The sequence below is a fragment of the Corella eumyota genome, chromosome 7 (assembly GCF_963082875.1).
Source record: "Corella eumyota chromosome 7, kaCorEumy4.1, whole genome shotgun sequence".
Classification (NCBI taxonomy): domain Eukaryota; kingdom Metazoa; phylum Chordata; class Ascidiacea; order Phlebobranchia; family Corellidae; genus Corella; species Corella eumyota.
In genome coordinates this window covers 5,146,938-5,166,347 of record NC_137496.1, presented here as the reverse complement: position 1 = coordinate 5,166,347, position 19,410 = coordinate 5,146,938, and the positions used below count along the sequence as shown (strand labels likewise).

Here is a 19,410-nt window from a genome sequence, read left to right as displayed (position 1 = left end):
TTATTTTTTTGTACATATTATTTTTCTTGCCACTGTATTAAAAACTAAATAAAATATTTTATATCACTAAAGATTTATCTACAATTTCAGGGATTTTAAAATTTTAAAATTTTACAAATGAGTCCAAAAATACAGTTAGCAAAATAAATAAATATAATCTTTAAATAAAATTTAAATTACTGCCGATCTTCTGGCGATTCATTAAGATCGGCCACATTTTCGTTTTCGGTCACAATTTGCCGATCTTCTGGCGATTCATTAAGATCGGCCACATTTTCGTTTTCGGTCACAACTTGTCTATCTTCCGGCGATTCATTCAAATTGGCCACATTTTCATTTTCGGTCACAATTTGCCGATCTTCTGGCGATTCATTAAGATCGGCCACATTTTCGGTCACAATTTGTCGATCTTCTGGCAATTCGTTAAGCTGTGTTACGCCTTTTTCTATAGAGTTCAATACGTTTTCAGTCCTTGGTGAATCGCATTTAGATGAAACCAACTTAGGTGAAAACCAAGACATATTTCTAATCAGCACTAATCTATTTAGTTGCTATCATATATTAAAGGCCAAACAAAACACTAACTAAACTGTTGTATAACCACACTATGCCCTGCATAACAGGAAATTGCTATCTAATATAAAACTACGTGTCTTTTACATAGCCTACTTGTCATAATTAATTGGTAATGTTTTTGAAACAAACTATACGATAGTTCCGGATATAGGTTTTATTTTTGTTTACAACAATCATTTATGGGCTATATATTTAGGCTATTAAATTTTAAATTAATTGTTTTAAATCAACACACAATAAAATATAAGTGTAATTTTTTTTGGATAAATTAAAAAAAAAATGTATAGGCTACTTTCTTGAATATATTTTGTCTTGGCTATATAATATTAGCTACAACACATTAAAAAAGCTTGCATAGATTAAACATTCTTTAAATATAAGGCAACGGTAAAAAGCTATTTCGAACTAAAATAAAATCGTAAATTAAATTTTCTAAATTTCTAGTTTTGATTTCGCTATAGCGGCAATAGATTTCATGTTTTCCATGGCTTCGTCCAAGTTAGCCCCTTTGCCTGATATAAAGCCCTCGTGGCCTGGCGCGCCAGACGAAATAGAAATCGTTGTAGTGTTCGTAACGTCGTTTTGTGATGTTTGTAAAGTAGTGGCCTCAGTTTCTTCATTCTCAAAATCGCCAGTCGTGTCATCGTCGAAAGTTACATTCTTTTTTGGTGTTAAATTTGGTTGATCATTGCTTATTATGTCGGTAGCAGTTAAGGAAGCAGCATTTTCTGGGTTAACATTTGGTGGTTGTTGCGCTTGAGGAGTTAGGCTACTCGATCTAGGAGATGCTTTTGGGCTTGTAAGTTGGTCCGGCGTTGCAGGGTTCTTAGCGATTTTCGCATAAACTGGTTCTTTATTGGCGACGACGTCACCTGCCTTTAAAACTGGAATATCTCTTTCGGGCTCAGACAAAAACGGTATGTTATCTACCCCTGTCAAATCCTTAGCCGTGTCCAGCAGTTGACCATCACTCGCCAAGTCATGAACAACAGGAATGTTACCCGTAATATCAGACGCTACTTGATTTTGAATATCACTTGGAATAGGATTTAACTCAGTTAAGTTGCTTGCCTGTGGCAAACCTGACGATATCGGCGCTAAAATTTGATCCTTCTTAGAGTTTAATATGTTGGGGGCTTGCTTCTTGACTTTCGAAACGGCGTCATTAATAGTATCTTTTGCCGTTTCAGCAGCATTAGTTATTTCTGTATTAACAAACTGTGAAGTCTTCTTCAACTTAGGAGATTTTAATGCCTTTGTAACCCAACTCGACATATTTTTGATTTGTTAAATCTTAAAAACAATAATTACTGATTAAGTTTGAATCATTTATTTTATACTCCTTATATGCATACAGGTTTTGTTGTTAGTAGTCATATTTGTCACAAACGTTGTAAAACAACCCAAATTTACCGTCATTTATTGTAAAGACACGTAAAGATGTCGAATTACTGTTTGACTACGCTATTACAGTAAATCTATGCAAAATTACGTTATACATTTAACAACCTTTCGATTTATGTAAAATCAGTTAATTCTAGCATTAAAAGTGTTAACATCACACATAAAGATAACTTTTTAAACAAACTTTTTGTAGTTCCACAAAATATGCCACAAAAAACATGTGGCGTTGCTAAAGCGGGCAGACTGGGTTACAATGATTACTCCAATACAGCGATTCTCAATCTTCGGGAATTCTCAAAAGTGAAAACGGGAAATTCTGACAAATATCGTAAAAATAGACTAATGGGGTACTTTTTTATGGTGTAACGGTACCTTTTAATAACTAAAATAAAAGCCGTTTTTTTGACTAATTACCGCGCTTTTCTGCTTATATAAACAAACAGAAAAAGCACAATTACCGTTTTTTCCGACCTTTTTAAATCAAATTCGGCGAATATTTTTTGTAGATTTAGTTAAATACCTGACAATTGAAACACAAAATATGTTTTCTGTCAACGGAGCAGCAGAGCACCTTCAATTTCGGCCGTGGTTAGTTCAACAAATCTCCAGCGGTAAATATAAGGACTTGGAATGGATTGACGACGACCGAAAGCGAATATTTAAACTGCCATGGACAAAAAAGAACTACCCTAATTGGGAGGAACATCATCAAATATTCATTGTAAGTTTTTTTTAGTATTATTGCTGGTTTAACTAATCTTTATTATAAAACTCAATTTTTTTTATTCAAGAGACTAACGATTGCCATTCTTTTCAATTTGACTTAAATTTCTGCCATTTACGTCAATTTTTAAGTGATCCGGCAGCGTGGTGTAGCAGTAAGAACACTAAGTACACTACACATGAGGTCATGGGTTCAATCCTCACTAATCTCATGCTGTAGCGCCCTTGAGTAAGGTGCTATAAATGATACGAACTCCTGCTGGGTCAGCATCTAATCAGCAGCTTAATTATCGGGCAATTTTAATCTATAATATTCCAAAACTGCCACAGGCAATTTCGAGACTGGGTCGGAGTAACTGATGTTACTCTATGTTTAAGTCGCGCATTCGACTTTCCCATATCAAGGAAAAAGATATATACAAAAAAAAAGTATTTTTCAGTAGCTATATTAGGCCAAACCCTCAAGTTGCGCAGTTAACCCAATATTCTAATTTTGTATGGTTGTGTTTTTTTGTTAATTGCACCAAATCTGTGTTTTGTACTTACAATAACAATATCATAACCTAAACATGTCAGAAAATATTGCACACCAAAATTTTGAATTTTTTTAGGCTTGGGCAAAACACCGCGCCAACATCAAGAAAGATGCCGTAGGTGGGGAAGGGGATACCCCCACCCTTAAACACGTCAGTTTGCTGAAGAGTAATTTCCGAACGATTCTGCGGAAGTGTTGCGACATCGAGGAGCTGCAAGACTTCCACCAGCTGGGACTTCAAACCGGGAACTACAAAGTCTACAAAATTCTGGACCCAGAAGAAGCACAACGTAAATTTAACCAAAAATTTGAAAACCTATGGCCAAGTTAATTTGTCCAACAAACTGCACATATTTTGCTAAAGCCCAAACGAAAACTCTTCAAATTACATTTTTTCTATAACAAAAACTGAATGTGCCAAACACTTTACCTAAAAATTAATTTATACTAACCAAGCTACCCTGTACTGGACCCCTAATCACCTTCAATTTAGTATTTAAAAGTTACTTTGCCAAAAATTTTGTTTAAAAAAGATAATTTCACAAATGGCTCAATGATTTTAATTTGCATTTTTAGATTTTTGTAGTATATAAATTAATGTTATTTTTCAGGTAAGCGGTCTGTTATTAAAAGACAAAAATCTGCCGAACCCAAAACCATTGACATAGTAGAAATAACGACAAAACTAAGTGACCCAACTACAGAAATAAACAACTGGCTACCTGGTAAAAAAATATATAATAAAGCTTATGTCCGATTTATAGGCCTACAAAAAAATAAAACTGCCCTTTGCGGTAAAGTATTGCAAGCAAATATTACTTAAAAGCTGCAACTATATTTCGACAATTAAAATTTTGAGCAGAGGGCAAGATATAAACTAAAAAAATGAATATTTTTTTAGATGGTAGAATACCCAATGAGTGGATAGCAGCATCTGGCACAATGGGTTTGGCTGTCTTAGACCAGAGCAACAATAAAAACACAACCAAAAGCGAACAAAACATGGAACCATCTACAGCAGAAATGGACACCTTTGTCGTACCAGACAAAATAACACAAGTACGACAATATTTTAAACAAAGTTTATATACCAACAGCGAGGTGTAGTGGTAAGAACACTTGCTACACCACCATGAGGGCGTTGGTTTAATCCCCAACGCCCTTATGCGGTAGGGCCCTTGAGTATGAACTCCTGCTGAGCCAGCACTTAAACAGAATAATTACCAAGCAATTGTAATCTCTATAATATCCCAATCTGCTAAAGGCAACTGTAGACTGGGTCAGAGTAAATGATGTTACTCCATGTTAAGGTCGCACATTCGACCTTTACACATAACCACATTTTCTAAATTTTAAGTTTTTTTTTACCAATAGCAAATTTTATTTTGTTAACAAAAATTTCAATATTTAGAATTTACATAAATGTTAGCAACCGCCCCAATCAAATTTATTTAAATGTTTAACATACAAACCCCCCCAAAAAGCTTAGACCAATTAAAAATCTTAGTTTTTTATAATCTTTAAAAATAATCACATATTAATTTTGTAGTACAAGCGCTTAGACCAATTCAAAGTTACAAAACCACGACAATCGCCGACGAAACTCGAAAATGACGAATCGATGTTCGACTCCAAGGAGGTAGTGTTTCTTCCCGATCAGTCAATCGGAAGCCAGGTAGTAATTTTTGATGACTCGGCTCCTGGTTTTGTAAACATGGAAGAAAATGGCGCAGACAATGGATTTCAGATGTTGTTGGAGGCTGCAGAAATATCAGGTCGAGTCAATGCTAATATTGTAAACCAATAATTTTTTTATAGGCGTGATAATGAAAAAAATTATATGTGAGGTCCTGTTTTAAATTTGGATTTGAACCCATGACCTTAAGTAACAAGCTTGTATTTCTATTTGTTTAGATGATACACTAAATGAGCCAATGGCTGTGGAACAAGAAATACCAAATTATTCTAATATTCAAAACATCAAAGACATTCTTAAAGAAATGAATATACCAAGTAAGTGAATTTTAATTTTTTCTTCTTAGTTAAACAACCCACCCCAGGCATTATTAGGGGGCTACTGAACAACCAAAACCCCCCAGCATTAATAGGGGGCTACTTAACAACCAATAACTCTCTGCATTAATAGAGGGCCTACTAAACATCGAATACCCTGTAATAGAGGCCTACTAAAAAACGATGTCCGATTTTATAGCCCAACAGAATAAAAAAACTGCCATTTGTGGTGCGCAGGTAAATTTTTGCAAACAAAAATTAGTTGAGAGCTGCAACCATATAACAACAAATAAAACATCGACCAAAGGGCGGACTAAATTACATGAGGTTTATGTTTTAATTTAAATAATTTGTATTTTACTTAAATTCAGTCGAACAACTTGATCAATATGAGATCAGAATAAGTTACAATCAAACTGAGGTTATAAGCAACATATTTGACGAAATGGTTAGTGGGTATCGAATCCACTACGGCGACCATGCAGATCAAAGGTTCTGGGTCCGAATCGATGAACCGGAACGTCTCAACCTCAAACAGGACTTCGACAGAACCCCAATCACCTTACCCCACCCTGTAGCTGACCCCCTTAGCAAAATGACATCGTCGTTTATGACCGTTTTGGAGAAGGTAGACGCCGGGGTAGTTCTATATTCTGACAACCACCACCAATTGTATGGAAAGCGCCTCTGCCAAAGCCGGGTTTTCGCTTTCTCCGACTACGGAGACTGCACAAGAGACGAGATCTTCCAAATGGAGAGGTATAATGTCACGTCACTTTTTTCCTACCAGAATTTTCTGGAAGACGTCTCGCAATACATCAACGGTAAGGGTGAAGCCCCAGACTGTGAGATCAAACTGGCGCTGGGTAAAAGGCCGCGGGATCGACACAGCAAGATTTTTATCGGGGTCTCGATTATCCCGAAAGCAGCGCAAACGATTTTGGAAATGGTTGAGCAAAACAACAACACAGACGAATTGTGTATCAGCGAGGAAAAGTCAATCGACAAAATTATAAGATTTTTCATGTAACCAAAAAAAACTGTAAACCCTTTTTAATAAGAGGTTTTAATTACAAATCATGACCAGAAAGCAAGCAGGTTTACTAAAAAACACCATTTGCTGCAAAAATTTGTCATAGTTTACACTTTATTTCTGTTATTTGTTGTCATGCTTTCAAAACTGTATTATAACAACTTACCCAGGCAAATGCAATGTCATTTTTTCTACAAATAGTTAAGTAGGGCACTTGAATGTCAAAGTGTCATCGCCTTGCATCAGATTGTGTAATTGTAAATAAATAGCGTATATATATGTGTATACAGTAAGCTATCACAGTCTATCATTACACCATTAACCTTATTTTTAATTATTAACTCAACCAATAAACTGCAAGCTCAATTTTTGTTAGACCAATTACGTTACAACAATGGTAAAATACTCACAAGACTTTTAGTTGTTAATATTCTGACCAATCTATATCCTCCAACGATTAGATAAATCCCATGTTAGTTATATGAATATAGTAATAATAACGAAACTGTAAACATGAACCTATCAGTTGTATTTTTTGCTATCTACCAACATAAATATATATAAGTTATATATAAACAAATGGAATGAAAAAAATGCAAATGAGATAAGACAAGACGAGCGCTTTGCAGCATTAGTGCAAATGGTACCAACAATAAACGAAGAAAAGCAAGGTAAATAGATTGAATAAATAATAAATATTTTAAATGGGAAAATTGCACATTTCACTTGATTTACATTATATAAACGCAGACGAAAAATACGACAAAAAATAGAGTACGGTTGGGTGTATGTATCTTGCTAATAGGCTGAAAAGAAATGTAGCGTTGTACGATATGTTTAAATTACCGAAAATCAAATTTCGAAACTACATTTTACCGAAAATAGGGTTAACATATATTTAAGGGTATTTATCCAGAAGAGGATTACGGTATAGAAAGTGTCTCATTGTCGGTAAAGTAGCGTTTCAGGCTATAGATTGTAGTTTTCGGTCAAATGTGTATTCGGAAAAACAGTTTTCGGTTATATGACAGTACTCCATATGAAATGCATACAACAGACTGAGGTGCCGCTTAAAATCATTTTAACGTTGAGCATTGTAAATATTCCAACATTCCCAAAGTCCTTAAAACGCATTAGATTTTAGTGTAATATAAGCATAAGTATGAGAATGTTACTTAACCCACAAAACCAAATCAACACAATAACAGTATTCTACGAGCCTAAAAATGAAATAGAAATATAACACACGGTTTAAATGCTGTCTAAAAGGTCAAACGAACCCGACATTTGTAAATAGAAAAACCCTATTAGAAAAAAAACATATAATAACCTGTAAACAACAACATGGCAAAGGTTTGCTGTGTTGTCATGACAATTGCTTCTACAAAAAAGACTGTGTAAGAACAAGCTAGTGATTGCCTTTAAAAAGAATTGTGGTCATTTATAGCTTGTAGATCAGAAAATTTCCCATGTCAAAAATCCAGTTTTTTTCACTTCGCAAATAGATTGAAATTTTTTTGTTAAATATTTAAAGAAATGGGGGTGATGGATCCCAATAGAATAATAAATACTCCACTTGATGAAAACGCGTTGATAATTCTTTAACATTACCAACAGATTTTTGTAAATATAAATAAATTAAAGAAAAAAGACTTAAAATCTCAATAAAAATAGATATAACCTAATAGGCCTAATCAAAATATAAGCTGTACAAAATACACCTAGAGCTAGTAAGAACAGGAAAAAAGTTTGCCCAACATTAGATCATTCATCTGTTGTTGTAGTGGTTGCTTCAGAAGTTCTGTAATCTGTTACTTGGGGCGGTTCAGCACATTCCTAAAAAAGGACAATTAATTATAGACTTGATTAGGTATGCATTACTTAAATAGGCTGGCTAGGCATGAATTAAAGGCACTAAACATAGTTATGCAAAATCCTAGGGACAATTTCAACTGCTTTTTTGCTGTAGCACCATTAAATAAAGAACTATAAAATGTAACTAAGCTGTGAGAAGGTGGCCTAAAAGCCTAAACATACTAGAACTTTTGTTACCAACTTATTATTGATTTATTCTGCCAGTTTGGAATTTTTTAAGGCTCAGCAAAAATTATGTCTGTTTATAGCACTCTTTTTAAGGGTACTACAACATAAAAGCGGTGGAAAATGTACCAGTAACAGAGCTAAGCCCAAGGTTTTAACTAAAGATAAAACAGAGAGTGGGTCTATAAAATAATAAACACTTATCAAACAAAAGATTAAACTAAAAATTTTCTATGTTTAATACCTGCATAGATCTTCCTTTTGTTTCAATAGGTAAAAATAAAGAAGCAACCGCCGCAATAAAACTAATGATCGCGTATATAGATACAGCTAACGGCATTGAATATTTAAGCATAACCTAAAAAAAATCAAACAAAAATTTAAAAAAAAATTTTCAATATTTTTCAACTAAGTTTACATAGATTCAATTTACCTGTGCGATAAATGGTGTAATGATAGCTCCGACCCTAGCCATTCCACTACACGTGCCTAAACCAATGGCACGAACCTTTGTAGGGTATACCTATACCAAAAAAACATCCAACTTTTAGTATAACATTTGACTTTAATGTTGTATTGAATTAGTAAAGCACTTACCTCAGGAGTGTATACATATGCAGCTTGAAAGGCTCCAGAAATAAAAGCGCGAGCAGCAAACAGGAAAAATATCATAACCCCTCTGGTAGGGTATTTGGGTTATAAAGTTATTTTAAATAGTAAGTATATAAATATAGGTAACTTAATGATAAAATAAAAAATATACATAAGAAAAACTAATGATTAAAGTATAAAATGGCAATAATAAAAAAATATGTAAACTAAAAATTTATAATTGAAAAACTAAACAATATAAAAAATACATAAATATAGCTATAATATAGGCCTATAAAATAGAATAATACTAATTTAATCATACTTAATTTAGTAAAATTAAAAAGTAGTAAAATTTTGTTAACCTAACTTAATATAAAGCTTAAAAATAAAAAAATTGACTTATTATATTTACCTAGATGTGCAAATAATTAGACAAAAAGTAAAAATGGTGAAGCCAAGAAGATCGATTGCGATTGTCTTTTTTCGACCTAGTTTCTCGATGATGGCAAGCGTAATAAAAATACCTAAAAAAATTTATTATTAAAAAAATGAAATAGTATAACTGAAAAATAAAAATTTACATAACTATATTTCATACAAATATATCAACTTAATAAATAATTTAGTGTAATTTATGCAAGGTACATCTAAAATGCATATTACTGCTATTTAAATTACTACTGAGAGTAAGGGCAAGCAAGGGTCATTTTTATTTATTTGTTTTATATCACCTTAAGATGATAAGTTTTTGTATTTTATTGGGGAAGGGTGTGTTATTGGAACCCTTTTTAAGTAAATGCTAGGCCTAAGGGCTCTTTTGGTTTGTAGTCTGCTGCCATGTTAATCCATTAATAAAGCTTAGAGTCTGATATATACATATACATATAAAAATTTGTCCAATTTAAAGGCCTTTAAAATAAAAGAAATGGTGTTTGTGATGTGAAGGGTAAATTATCAGTGCCATACTTTAGTTAAATTAATACAATATCACGACAATTAAAATGCATCCTGTGGAGCAAGCAATTAACCAGTAGTGATAATAACATGAATAAGCATTTTAGAAACTCAAAAATAAAAACACTTTAAAGCTACCTGGAAATTCGGCTAAAGTTGTCCATAACAAATCGGTGTAATCTTTAGTAGTAAGTGTACGGCATTGTAAGTTGCAATCCAGTGATGTGGAATTCGAAACAGCTAAAATAAAATCATAAACTTTAATTATTTTTGCATATACATTTACAAATTTAAACATGAAAATTTTTTAAACTTAAAATGTGATTTTTTTCTGTTTCTTTTTTTAAATTTGGCAGAATCGCCTTAATGTTATAATACAATTTATGTCAATAAATTTATATTTTCTGCAGAAGTAACTTCCGTTTCTATAAAACTTTTTCAAATCATTAATTATTATTAAAAAGTTACACCAATGACAAAGCAAAAGTTTAGTGAACAATATATTTAAAAATATATAAAATCTATGTTCCACTTGAATGCTTTTAAATTAAAAAAAAACTGCCGTTTGTGGTGCATGGGTAAATTATCACAGACAAATGTTAAATCCAGTTTTTATACAACAATTTAAATGCATAAGTTTTTCAAGTTGTGTTTTTTTTTATCATGTTATACACTAATAACAATCTATTAATCGGGGTTTTCATAGAGTTTATAACACTATAGGTACTTACAAAAACATTGTTGCCCTTCCGTCTCTTCCACTTGAAACAGTTCTGTGGTCATTAGAACGAGTCCGTAGTACGCAAACGCACAATTAAACCTAAAAACAGAAATTAAAAAAATGAAAAAAAAAAAAAAGAAAAAAAAAAAGTTGATCACATAATTTTGTTTAGGTAAACTGGTCATTAGCCTTACCTACAGTTAGGATTTTATTTGTGCCCATAATAATTTACCACAAACAGCAATTTTTATTGATTTTGCAGGACCATTTAGTTAGCTCCCTATACATAGATTATAATTTTTGAGTTTTCTATTTAATTGTCTATACAAACAAGCATTAATTATTAAACAAGTAATAGAAAAAAAACACAAAAAATTATACCAAAAAAATTGCTATAATTAAATCTACTTATCCATTATAAGAGACTCTTCTAGTATTTAAACCGTACCTTTTAACATCTACTTAAATTTAAAAAAAAATCTTACCATATTATCCATAATAATATTGTTGTTTTCGTGAACTCTTTTGTTTCGAACAAATCTTTTATTCTTCCTCGTTTTTCCTTTAATATATAAAGCAGAAGTTAAGTTAACTATAGTATTTGTATTCAATTATACTTAATAATGAATATAATAATTTACAGTCTAAACAGTTAACAGGTTCAATTATCATTTTTGTTAAAAATAATACATTAAAAACTTCTGTTAAGCAAACACTTAATCAGCAGCATACATATCAGGCAATTATAATCTATAATATCCAAAAAAAGCCAACTTAAGACTGGGTTTACCTGTTTTAAGCATACAAGTTTTCCTAAAGGCATTGCAGCTTTATTGTCAATGGCAATCCGTTTTAAAGTCTCGTAAGCTTTTTCTGGTTTTCCTGATAAGACATGATACCTTGGGCTCTCAGGAATCCACTAGAAAACAAAAGTTAGCATTTCAAAATTTGTTCAACAAAATTTTTGCCTACAGTTGTATACCCAAAAAAAATTGGAATAACCGGCAGCGTGGTGTAGTGGTAAGAACACTCGAGGTCGTGGGTTCAATCCACACTGATCTCATGCTGTAGCGCCCTTGAGTAAGGCGCTATAAACGGTATGAACTCCTGCTGAGCCAGCACTTAATCAGCAGTATAATTATCGGGCAATTATAATTAACGATATCCCAAACTAGCACAGGCAACTCGAGACTGGGTCGGAGTAGCTGATGTTACTCTATAATTAAGTCGCACATTCGACTTTCCCACATCGAGAATAAAGATATATACGAAAAAAAAAAAAAATTTAAATTTAAACGCATGTTATAAAAAAATTCAAAAAGGCAATTAGTTGGATTTTGATATTTAAAAGATAGTAATGAATTAATTTTATTTTTTAAGGTAAATTTACATATCGCCTTAAATTTTTTAAATATACAACATTATTTTATGTTTAGCAATATGCTAATTTTAGGTGTTTTTAAGTATAAGCTTGTTTTGTAGGTGAACCAAAAATGAAAAGTATTTGTATAAACAATCATGCCAAGATACGTTTACTTAACCTTTAAAATTATTGTTTTAAATGCCCTTAAGATAAACAAAATTAACATGGCGTATTTTTTACAAACTTAAAATAAAAAAAATATCAGTCAAACTACTAATTATATAGTTATCTGAGAGATTTACAGTATTACTAAAGCTGCTCTGACCATATACCTAAAAAAAAATTTAAAACAATAATTTTTTAAAATTAATTTACTTATTTTTTTGAGAAATTAAAAACGTATTTCCTAAAAAGATTATTAGGATAAATTGGGGCCTATAAAAAAGAGGTTGTCGGTCAAATGTTATTTTTAATCAAATATTTTGTTAATAGGACAGTGACCTTAATTCAACAGAATGCGAATCATTTTTGTTATCATAAATTATTTATAAAATAATTTGGAATTTTTAATCATGGTTTTCTAGTTCATAAGAGGGCATGTTATCTTCAAATTTTAATGGAAATAAATAATTAAAAATTCTGTGACGACTTTGCAAGAAACAGTATTTTGTCCATGCATCATTTTTATTAATTAATTATGCATATTTTTATAAAATTTCTCTGTAAAATTTAGTGTACTAGTGCAATCTTTAAAAAATATATTTTAAATTTACATATCCCTGAAAGTTTACAGTCCTCCAAAATTTCTTAGTATATTTAGGGTTCTTTAAAATATATATTTAAATGTTCCAACCCTATGTGGGTACTCCTTTAAAACATATATATACCTTAACCCCGACCTTAACTATTCACTTTATATATAATAACAGGTTAATATTACTTTTATAAACGCATTAATTATCATATATGTTGTATTTGTTCATTTTACCTTAACTTTTTAAAAAGCCGCAAACTATAAGTGATCCATATATTTCATTTAGTATATACATTACTTTACCTTCGAAGCCATAGAGAAGAGCAGCAGTGGCAGAGCACTGAGACCTAATAACCATCTCCATCCAAGTGTTGGCATTACTATTAGAGCTAACGCTACTTCAAAGCAAGTTCCTATTGCCCAGAATAACTAAAAAATATACATAAATAAGACAATTTTTAACAAAAACTGTAAGATAACAAATAGTTTCATTGAGTTATTCCCAATTAAAATAAAACTAATTTTAAAATAAAAGTATTTTTAAAGCATATTGCCCAAAAAAGTTATTTAAAAAAGTAATTCTTTTTATTTTAAAACACAATTAAAACAAAATCAAAACTATATATTACATAATTTTAAAACGCAAAATTATAGCGGGCCTTCTAAATTGATAAGGCCTATAAACAACACAATTTTATTAAAAAAAACACTCTTTAATTTTAGAGAAAGGGAATAATATTTTACTTACGTCAATAAGCATTATACAAGCTGCTCTTGATTTAACAGGTAAAAATTCAGCATATAGGGTTACACTAAAATCAATACAAATTAATCATGAATTCTTATAGTCTGGATTGCACAATTTGTTGGCAGCGAATTAAAATATTAATCAATATATTTTGAATAATCATTAAATTTATGTTGTCTTATTTTTTAAATTTGAAATAATTTTTTCATTTTTAAGTTAAGAAATTTTTACAAATTTTTTTTTTTAAGTTAAAAAAAAAGAACAATTTTTTTTGTAAAGAGGGGTGGGGTAACTTTTAGGGGCACATTTTTAAGGGGGTGAATAATTTTAAATTTTTTTAAAAATTAAAAAAAAAATTTGGAGGGGAGAGGAGAAGGGTTTTGGCAAAAATAATTATTTGGGGGATTAAGAAAAAATTAATTTTAAAAAGAAAAAGGTAAAAATTTATTAACAACTCACGATTGAGGTACACCCCCAACACCGAAACCCACCAGACCTCTCAGTATTAAAATCCAGGTTAAAGTAGGTGAAAACGAGCTAAGTAAACCCATGTAAAAGGTCCACACAACACACATAATCAAACCCTACAAAAAATTAAATTATTACAAAAAACATCAAGAACGATAAAAAATAAAAATTTATCTTGAAATAAAAAAAAAATGCAAAAAATTATCATTTTTTTGAATTTTTATCTATAAAAAAAGACTTTTTATTTACCGCTCTTCTTCCATGTTTATCGCAAATATTTCCCCACATCGAAGAGCTCAACATCATCCCGACAAACACAACCTAAAAAAAAAATTAATTCTGAAATTAAAATTGTCTTATTTTTTCATATCGAATATATAATTCTATAGTGTTACTGTAACAGACATTTTTTTGGAATATATTTATCCCCTATATGAGGTCAAATTCTCAGCCTTAATACATAGGCCTATAGAGTAACATTTATTATGCAGACCTAGTCTCAAGTTGCTGTTGGCAGTTTAAATATAATTAATGATCTTGTTGCCTGATAATTATGCTGTCAAGTACTTTTGGCCAGACAGGAATTGGTTTTGCCTTACTTAAGGGCACTACGATACAAAAGCAGTGGGGATCAAACCTATGACCCCATATAGTGAAGTGAGGTTTTTTAGCTCTAATTACTCTATACAAACTAAACTACCAAGACATCAACATTAATGAGTGTTTAATAATTAATTACAAGTTTCTACTTACAGTGGTAATTAGTGCTTCCTGCCAAGCGTATAATCTCCATTCACACTTGAGCTGAGGAGATATTATACTTAATATCATTAACTCCATCGCATCGGCCATCTATGAGTAAATTAACATTTTATTAAGCTTGTTCACAATTTGTAGTCAGTCCACTTTTTATATTTATTTATCGTTGATGACTTTAACATAGAGTAACATTAGTTACCTAACCAAGTCTAAAGTTGCATTTGAAAGTTTGATTATAATAGCATAATAATTAATCTGCTGCGCCTTACTAAAAAATGCTTTAGCAAGAAGGCAGTAAAGTTTATAGAGTGTTAATTTATAAAGGTTGTATAGTTAAACAAAAACTTAGGCATATATACTTCATTTAAAACAGATAAAGGTTTCTGCATATTCTAAATTTGTTTTGAAGTTTATAAATATTTCTGTTTTTTTAGCCCCCAAATAGGTAAGGCCTATATATAAATATAATATTATTTTTGTTTTAGGTGTATAACTTACCCAGGCGCATCCTGTTAGCATCGATAATTTCCATTGAAATCTTCCAAATCCGATTTCTTCAACCGCTTGTTCAACTGTAAAAGTATCTAAAACAAAACAAATTCTAATGGCATTATCGTTCATGCAGAAGGTCAATATCTAAGTCTAATTTTAGGAAATAACTGTTTCTTCATATGGCAGAAGAAATTTTAGCCATTGTGGTTTGCAGTACTATCAGTGCTTAATCCCAGATTGACATATTAAAAAACCGGCAGCATGGTGTAGTGGTAAAAACACTTGCTACACCACCCATGAGGTCGCGGGTTCAATTCCCTCTGCTCTCATGCTGCAGTGCCCTTGAGTAAGGCGCTATAAATGGTATGAGGTCCTGCTAAGCCAGCACTTAATCAGCAGCATAATTACCGGGCAATTATAATCTATAATACCTCAAACTGCTGAAGGCAACTCAAGACTGGGTCGGAGTAACAGTTGTTACTCTATGTTTAAGTAGTAGTAACAGTTGTTACTCTATGTTTACTTCCATTCGACTTTCCCATATCGAGAATAAAGATATATATATACAAAAAAAACAAGCAATTATATTGACTTTAAGACATTGGCATTGTAATATAAAAATACCCAGACATAAACATTTTTTTAATGATTGCATACCATCTGTTAGGTTGTTTAAATGTGCGTAGTTGCCATTTCCAGTTGGAGTAGAATTTCTTTTTGGTTGCTCCACATTATTTTCATCAAGAATGGCTTCTTTGTCAGGAGCGACCATGACCGTCTTCAGACAGTAAACGAGCAGACAATGGCACAGTTATCTTAGTTTAATAATATGTCACATGCATTTAACAATATTTCCCTTAGCAAAATCTGTAATTTAAGCACAAAGTTAACACTTTATACGCAAAAATTTACTAAATATATAAATTTATTTTAAAAATTTATATACGGTCTGACGATCCCTTTTTCTCTTTTACTACAGTACAACAACCATTTAAAGACTACCTGCAATTACGAAAAGTGGGTAAATCACCCCATAACGACCTCCCAAGAAATCTTTAAGCTCCTACCCCCTTACAACTTCCAATTTAGGGATCTCTATTAGTTTCGCACGCCCTTAATGAACAAGGCGTTATAACCTAAGTATGGCAAATGTGCCACCAGATTTTTTAAAATCTGAAATGACGTCATAATTTTACATCGCATGACGTCATTATTTAGGCGTTTATTCTCAAAAACAATAAAAATTAGTTTAAAATATGTTTAATGAATTATTAATATTACCCAACAAACTACCCTTGACTTATTGGTTAATAACTCACGGCAATAAATTACCCCTGACACATTGGTTAATAACTCGAATTTTAGTCAACCAAATTAAACAATTTAAAGTTTGCACGAAAGAAGAAGACTTCACCCACAGCAATCACCCATCAAGTTAACTCTATCGACCCCAAGCGAAAAATGCGTAAACTTTAAATGTTAAAATTGAGGACATATTTAGAATAAAGTCGCCCAAAAAATTTCTAAAGTTGGTAATGTCAATACCTTATATTACAACATGTGAATTAGAATTTGTTTTCACTATTAACCAATAAAAAATAAAAGAAAAAAGAGGTGTGTTTATTAACCAATGAGAATAAATTCTAAATTAGTTCGATAAGAAAAAAGGGAATGGCAACAGCTCATATAAGAGCCGCAACACTCTCACTTATCATTGAAAATTTATGCAAAAGAGATAGCAACAGAACAAAAAGAGAAGATGACTACCAAAAGCAACAACAATTCTACGAGCTTCACGAACTATGGGCAATGGGGAGCCAACATGACCCAAGACACCTCCTTCCGAGCCAGAAAATGGTGTTTCACGGTGCCCTTGTTGTTTCGGCGTCCGTGCCGGTTCTATTTCCTTCGAATACTAGGATTCCTTTACGTCTGCCATATACTAACATGTTATTGTACATTGTTGGTGCCCTTATCATCCGTGTTAATTGGCGTGGATGGGCTGCACCTCCGCCACTCTCTTCTGTCGCCGCCATTTTGTTGGCTGGCTCATCCTCTGTGCTGTCGGGTTGCATTGATCGTTTCATAATGTTGGGGAATGCTTTTGCGTCTGGTACTAACAGTTGTCTCAGCCCGTCTGAATCAAGTCCCAGTTGCTTTGCCTCACGATCGAATTTCGCCTTCTTGTGTTTGTTGACCTGTCTTTTCGCTCCCCAAGAAAGGCCTTCTCTTTTCTCTGAAGTTGATGGAGCAAGTATATGTTTTGCCCGAAAGAAAGAATTAGCAATAAAGCTAACAGGGCCAGGGATGTTATTTGTATTACGAACAAATTGTTCGTCTGCTTTGTTGTAAGTATAGTAAGCTTTTGGACCAAGTTTACTATATTGTCTGTCGTGTTCGTTGCAAGCTGCATCTAACTCACTATTTGATGTGCCGAGTTGGTTAAATGGACCACAATGTGGATATCCTGGTAAAGTATTACAACCAACTTTTAAAAACTTAAAAAAGCTACCGTTCTGTTCCAATATCGCGGTTTGAAATACCCAGATAACGGGGGCAAAGGAGGTGGAAGATCAATTCTTTTATTTATTCTTTTATTCATTTTTTTAAATCTACAATATAAATAACATAAAATGATAAAATCCTTAGCTTTACACAAGAATCAAAAAGCTACTTTTATAGGTAACCTTGTTTTAAAAAATCAGAACTAATACAAATTGGTTAACTTCTTACTATACATGCTCGTTGAAATAATCTTTATATTTCAATAGTACCTACAGATGCTCAAAATTAAAACACATAAACCTCGTGGAAAAGTTAGAACGTCTGCAATGAGACTATATTTTTTACATGAGGCTTTATTGTTAAAAAACAATTAGGACTGTGACGAAATAATAATAAAAAAGCTAAACTACGAATGTATATTTTATGTATTTCTATGTTTTCAATCTTGTGATTTTTCTTTATTTAATTAGTATTAAAATTAGCTGTGATGTTAGTTTAAAATAGTGTACTTAACTATTGGTGCTATTATTTTAGTAATTTTTTTAAATATGACCTGCCAATGATTATACAATATACTTTATCTGCAATTTTAACGCTCTCGCATTTTCCGCTTGAGGGCGATAGAGTTAATTTGATGGGTGATTGCTGTGGGTGAAGTGTTCTTCTTTCGTGCAAACTTTAAATCGTTTAATTTGGTTAACTAAAACTCGAGTTATTAACCAATTTGATACGGGTAGTTAGTCGCGGACCAAAATAATATTGTTAAGTTATGTTTTTTTGCGGAACTAGTTTAATGGTCTATAAAATCTATTTGGGTTGGGTTAGAAAGCTATAATTTTCAGAAGTTGTTAAGTAAATCAATTTAAATGCAACACCAACTTTAGAAATTTTTTGGGCAACTTTATTCTAAATTTGTCCTCAATTTTAACTTTTAAAGTTTACGCATTTTCCGCTTGGGGGCGATAGAGTTAACTTGATGGGTGATTGCTGTGGGTGAAGTCTTCTTCTTTCGTGCAAACTTTAAATTGTTTAATTTGGTTGACTAAAACTCGAGTTATTAACCAATGTGTCAGGGGTAATTTATTGGCGCGCGTATCTACATTTGTAAAAACGCGATATTTCGCGGGATAGTTTAATGGTCTATAAAATCTATTTGGGTTGGGTTAGAAAGCTATAATTTTCAGAAGTTGTTAAGTAGATCAATTTAAATGCAACACCAACTTTAGAAATTTTTTGGGCGACTTTATTCTAAATTTGTCCTCAATTTTAACTTTTAAAGTTTATGCATTTTCCGCTTGGGGGCGATAGAGTTAACTTGATGGGTGATTGCTGTGGGTAAAGTCTTCTTCTTTCGTGCAAACTTTAAATTGTTTAATTTGGTTGACTTAAACTCTAGTTATTAACCAATGTGTCAGGGGTAATTTATTGCCGTGAGTTATTAACCAATAAGTCAAGGGTAGTTTGTTGGGTAATATTAATAATTCATTAAACATATTTTAAACTAATTTTTATTTTTTTTGAGAATAAACGCCTAAATAATGACGTCATGCGATGTAAAATTATAACGTCATTTCAGATTTTAAAAAATCTGGTGGCACATTTGCCATACTTAGGTTATAACGCCTTGTTCATTAAGGGCGTGCAAAATTAATAGAGATCCCAATTTAGGTCCTCCGCAAAAAAATAACATACTTAAAATTTTAAGACGACAAAAACAAGACTTGTAAT

General features: G+C 31.9%; 2 protein-coding genes across 4 annotated transcripts; one reads left to right on the top strand and one right to left on the bottom strand.

Moving 5' to 3' along the window:
• Nucleotides 1-2,497: 2,497 nt before the first annotated feature.
• On the top strand, nucleotides 2,498-6,827 carry LOC145760117 (interferon regulatory factor 8-like). Of its 2 annotated transcripts, XM_082573987.1 has the most exons (7): nucleotides 2,498-2,701; nucleotides 3,315-3,528; nucleotides 3,850-3,963; nucleotides 4,140-4,297; nucleotides 4,788-5,013; nucleotides 5,153-5,251; nucleotides 5,623-6,825. In XM_082573987.1, exons 1-7 carry the CDS (start codon nucleotides 2,522-2,524, stop codon nucleotides 6,279-6,281), a joined length of 1,650 nt encoding a protein of 549 aa, XP_082430113.1. In that variant the 5' UTR covers nucleotides 2,498-2,521; the 3' UTR covers nucleotides 6,282-6,825. The 2 variants fall into 2 exon arrangements, with proteins under 2 accessions (XP_082430113.1, XP_082430114.1); XM_082573988.1 differs by lacking the exon at nucleotides 3,850-3,963 and having other exon boundaries at nucleotides 5,623-6,827.
• Nucleotides 6,799-16,040, bottom strand: LOC145760119 (synaptic vesicle 2-related protein-like). Of its 2 annotated transcripts, XR_014286575.1 has the most exons (17): nucleotides 15,835-16,040; nucleotides 15,184-15,269; nucleotides 14,680-14,778; nucleotides 14,176-14,247; nucleotides 13,918-14,042; nucleotides 13,459-13,522; nucleotides 13,014-13,139; nucleotides 11,384-11,512; nucleotides 11,079-11,155; nucleotides 10,604-10,692; nucleotides 10,011-10,112; nucleotides 9,331-9,442; nucleotides 8,922-9,003; nucleotides 8,758-8,847; nucleotides 8,569-8,682; nucleotides 7,615-8,120; nucleotides 6,799-7,406 (listed from the first exon to the last, which is right to left on the bottom strand). XR_014286575.1 is itself a non-coding variant. In XM_082573989.1 (16 exons), exons 1-16 carry the CDS (start codon nucleotides 15,947-15,949, stop codon nucleotides 8,049-8,051), a joined length of 1,554 nt encoding a protein of 517 aa, XP_082430115.1. In that variant the 5' UTR covers nucleotides 15,950-16,040; the 3' UTR covers nucleotides 6,799-8,048. The 2 variants fall into 2 exon arrangements, 1 of the variants encoding a protein (XP_082430115.1); XM_082573989.1 differs by having other exon boundaries at nucleotides 6,799-8,120.
• Between the last annotated feature and the right edge of the window lie 3,370 nt (nucleotides 16,041-19,410).

Bases quoted from the DNA above. Each gene is read 5' to 3' on its own strand.
- LOC145760117 (XM_082573987.1), top strand. From the start codon at position 2,522: ATGTTTTCTGTCAACGGAGCAGCAGAGCACCTTCAATTTCGGCCGTGG. The intron at 4,298-4,787 runs GTACGACAATAT...TTAATTTTGTAG, and splicing joins TACCAGACAAAATAACACAA to TACAAGCGCTTAGACCAATT. The intron at 5,252-5,622 runs GTAAGTGAATTT...ACTTAAATTCAG, and splicing joins TAAAGAAATGAATATACCAA to TCGAACAACTTGATCAATAT.
- LOC145760119 (XM_082573989.1), bottom strand. From the start codon at position 15,949: ATGGTCGCTCCTGACAAAGAAGCCATTCTTGATGAAAATAATGTGGAG. The intron at 14,043-14,175 runs GTAAATAAAAAG...AATTTTTTGTAG, and splicing joins ATAAACATGGAAGAAGAGCG to GGTTTGATTATGTGTGTTGT. The intron at 9,443-10,010 runs GTAGCTTTAAAG...AAATTTTTTTAG, and splicing joins AACTTTAGCCGAATTTCCAG to GTATTTTTATTACGCTTGCC.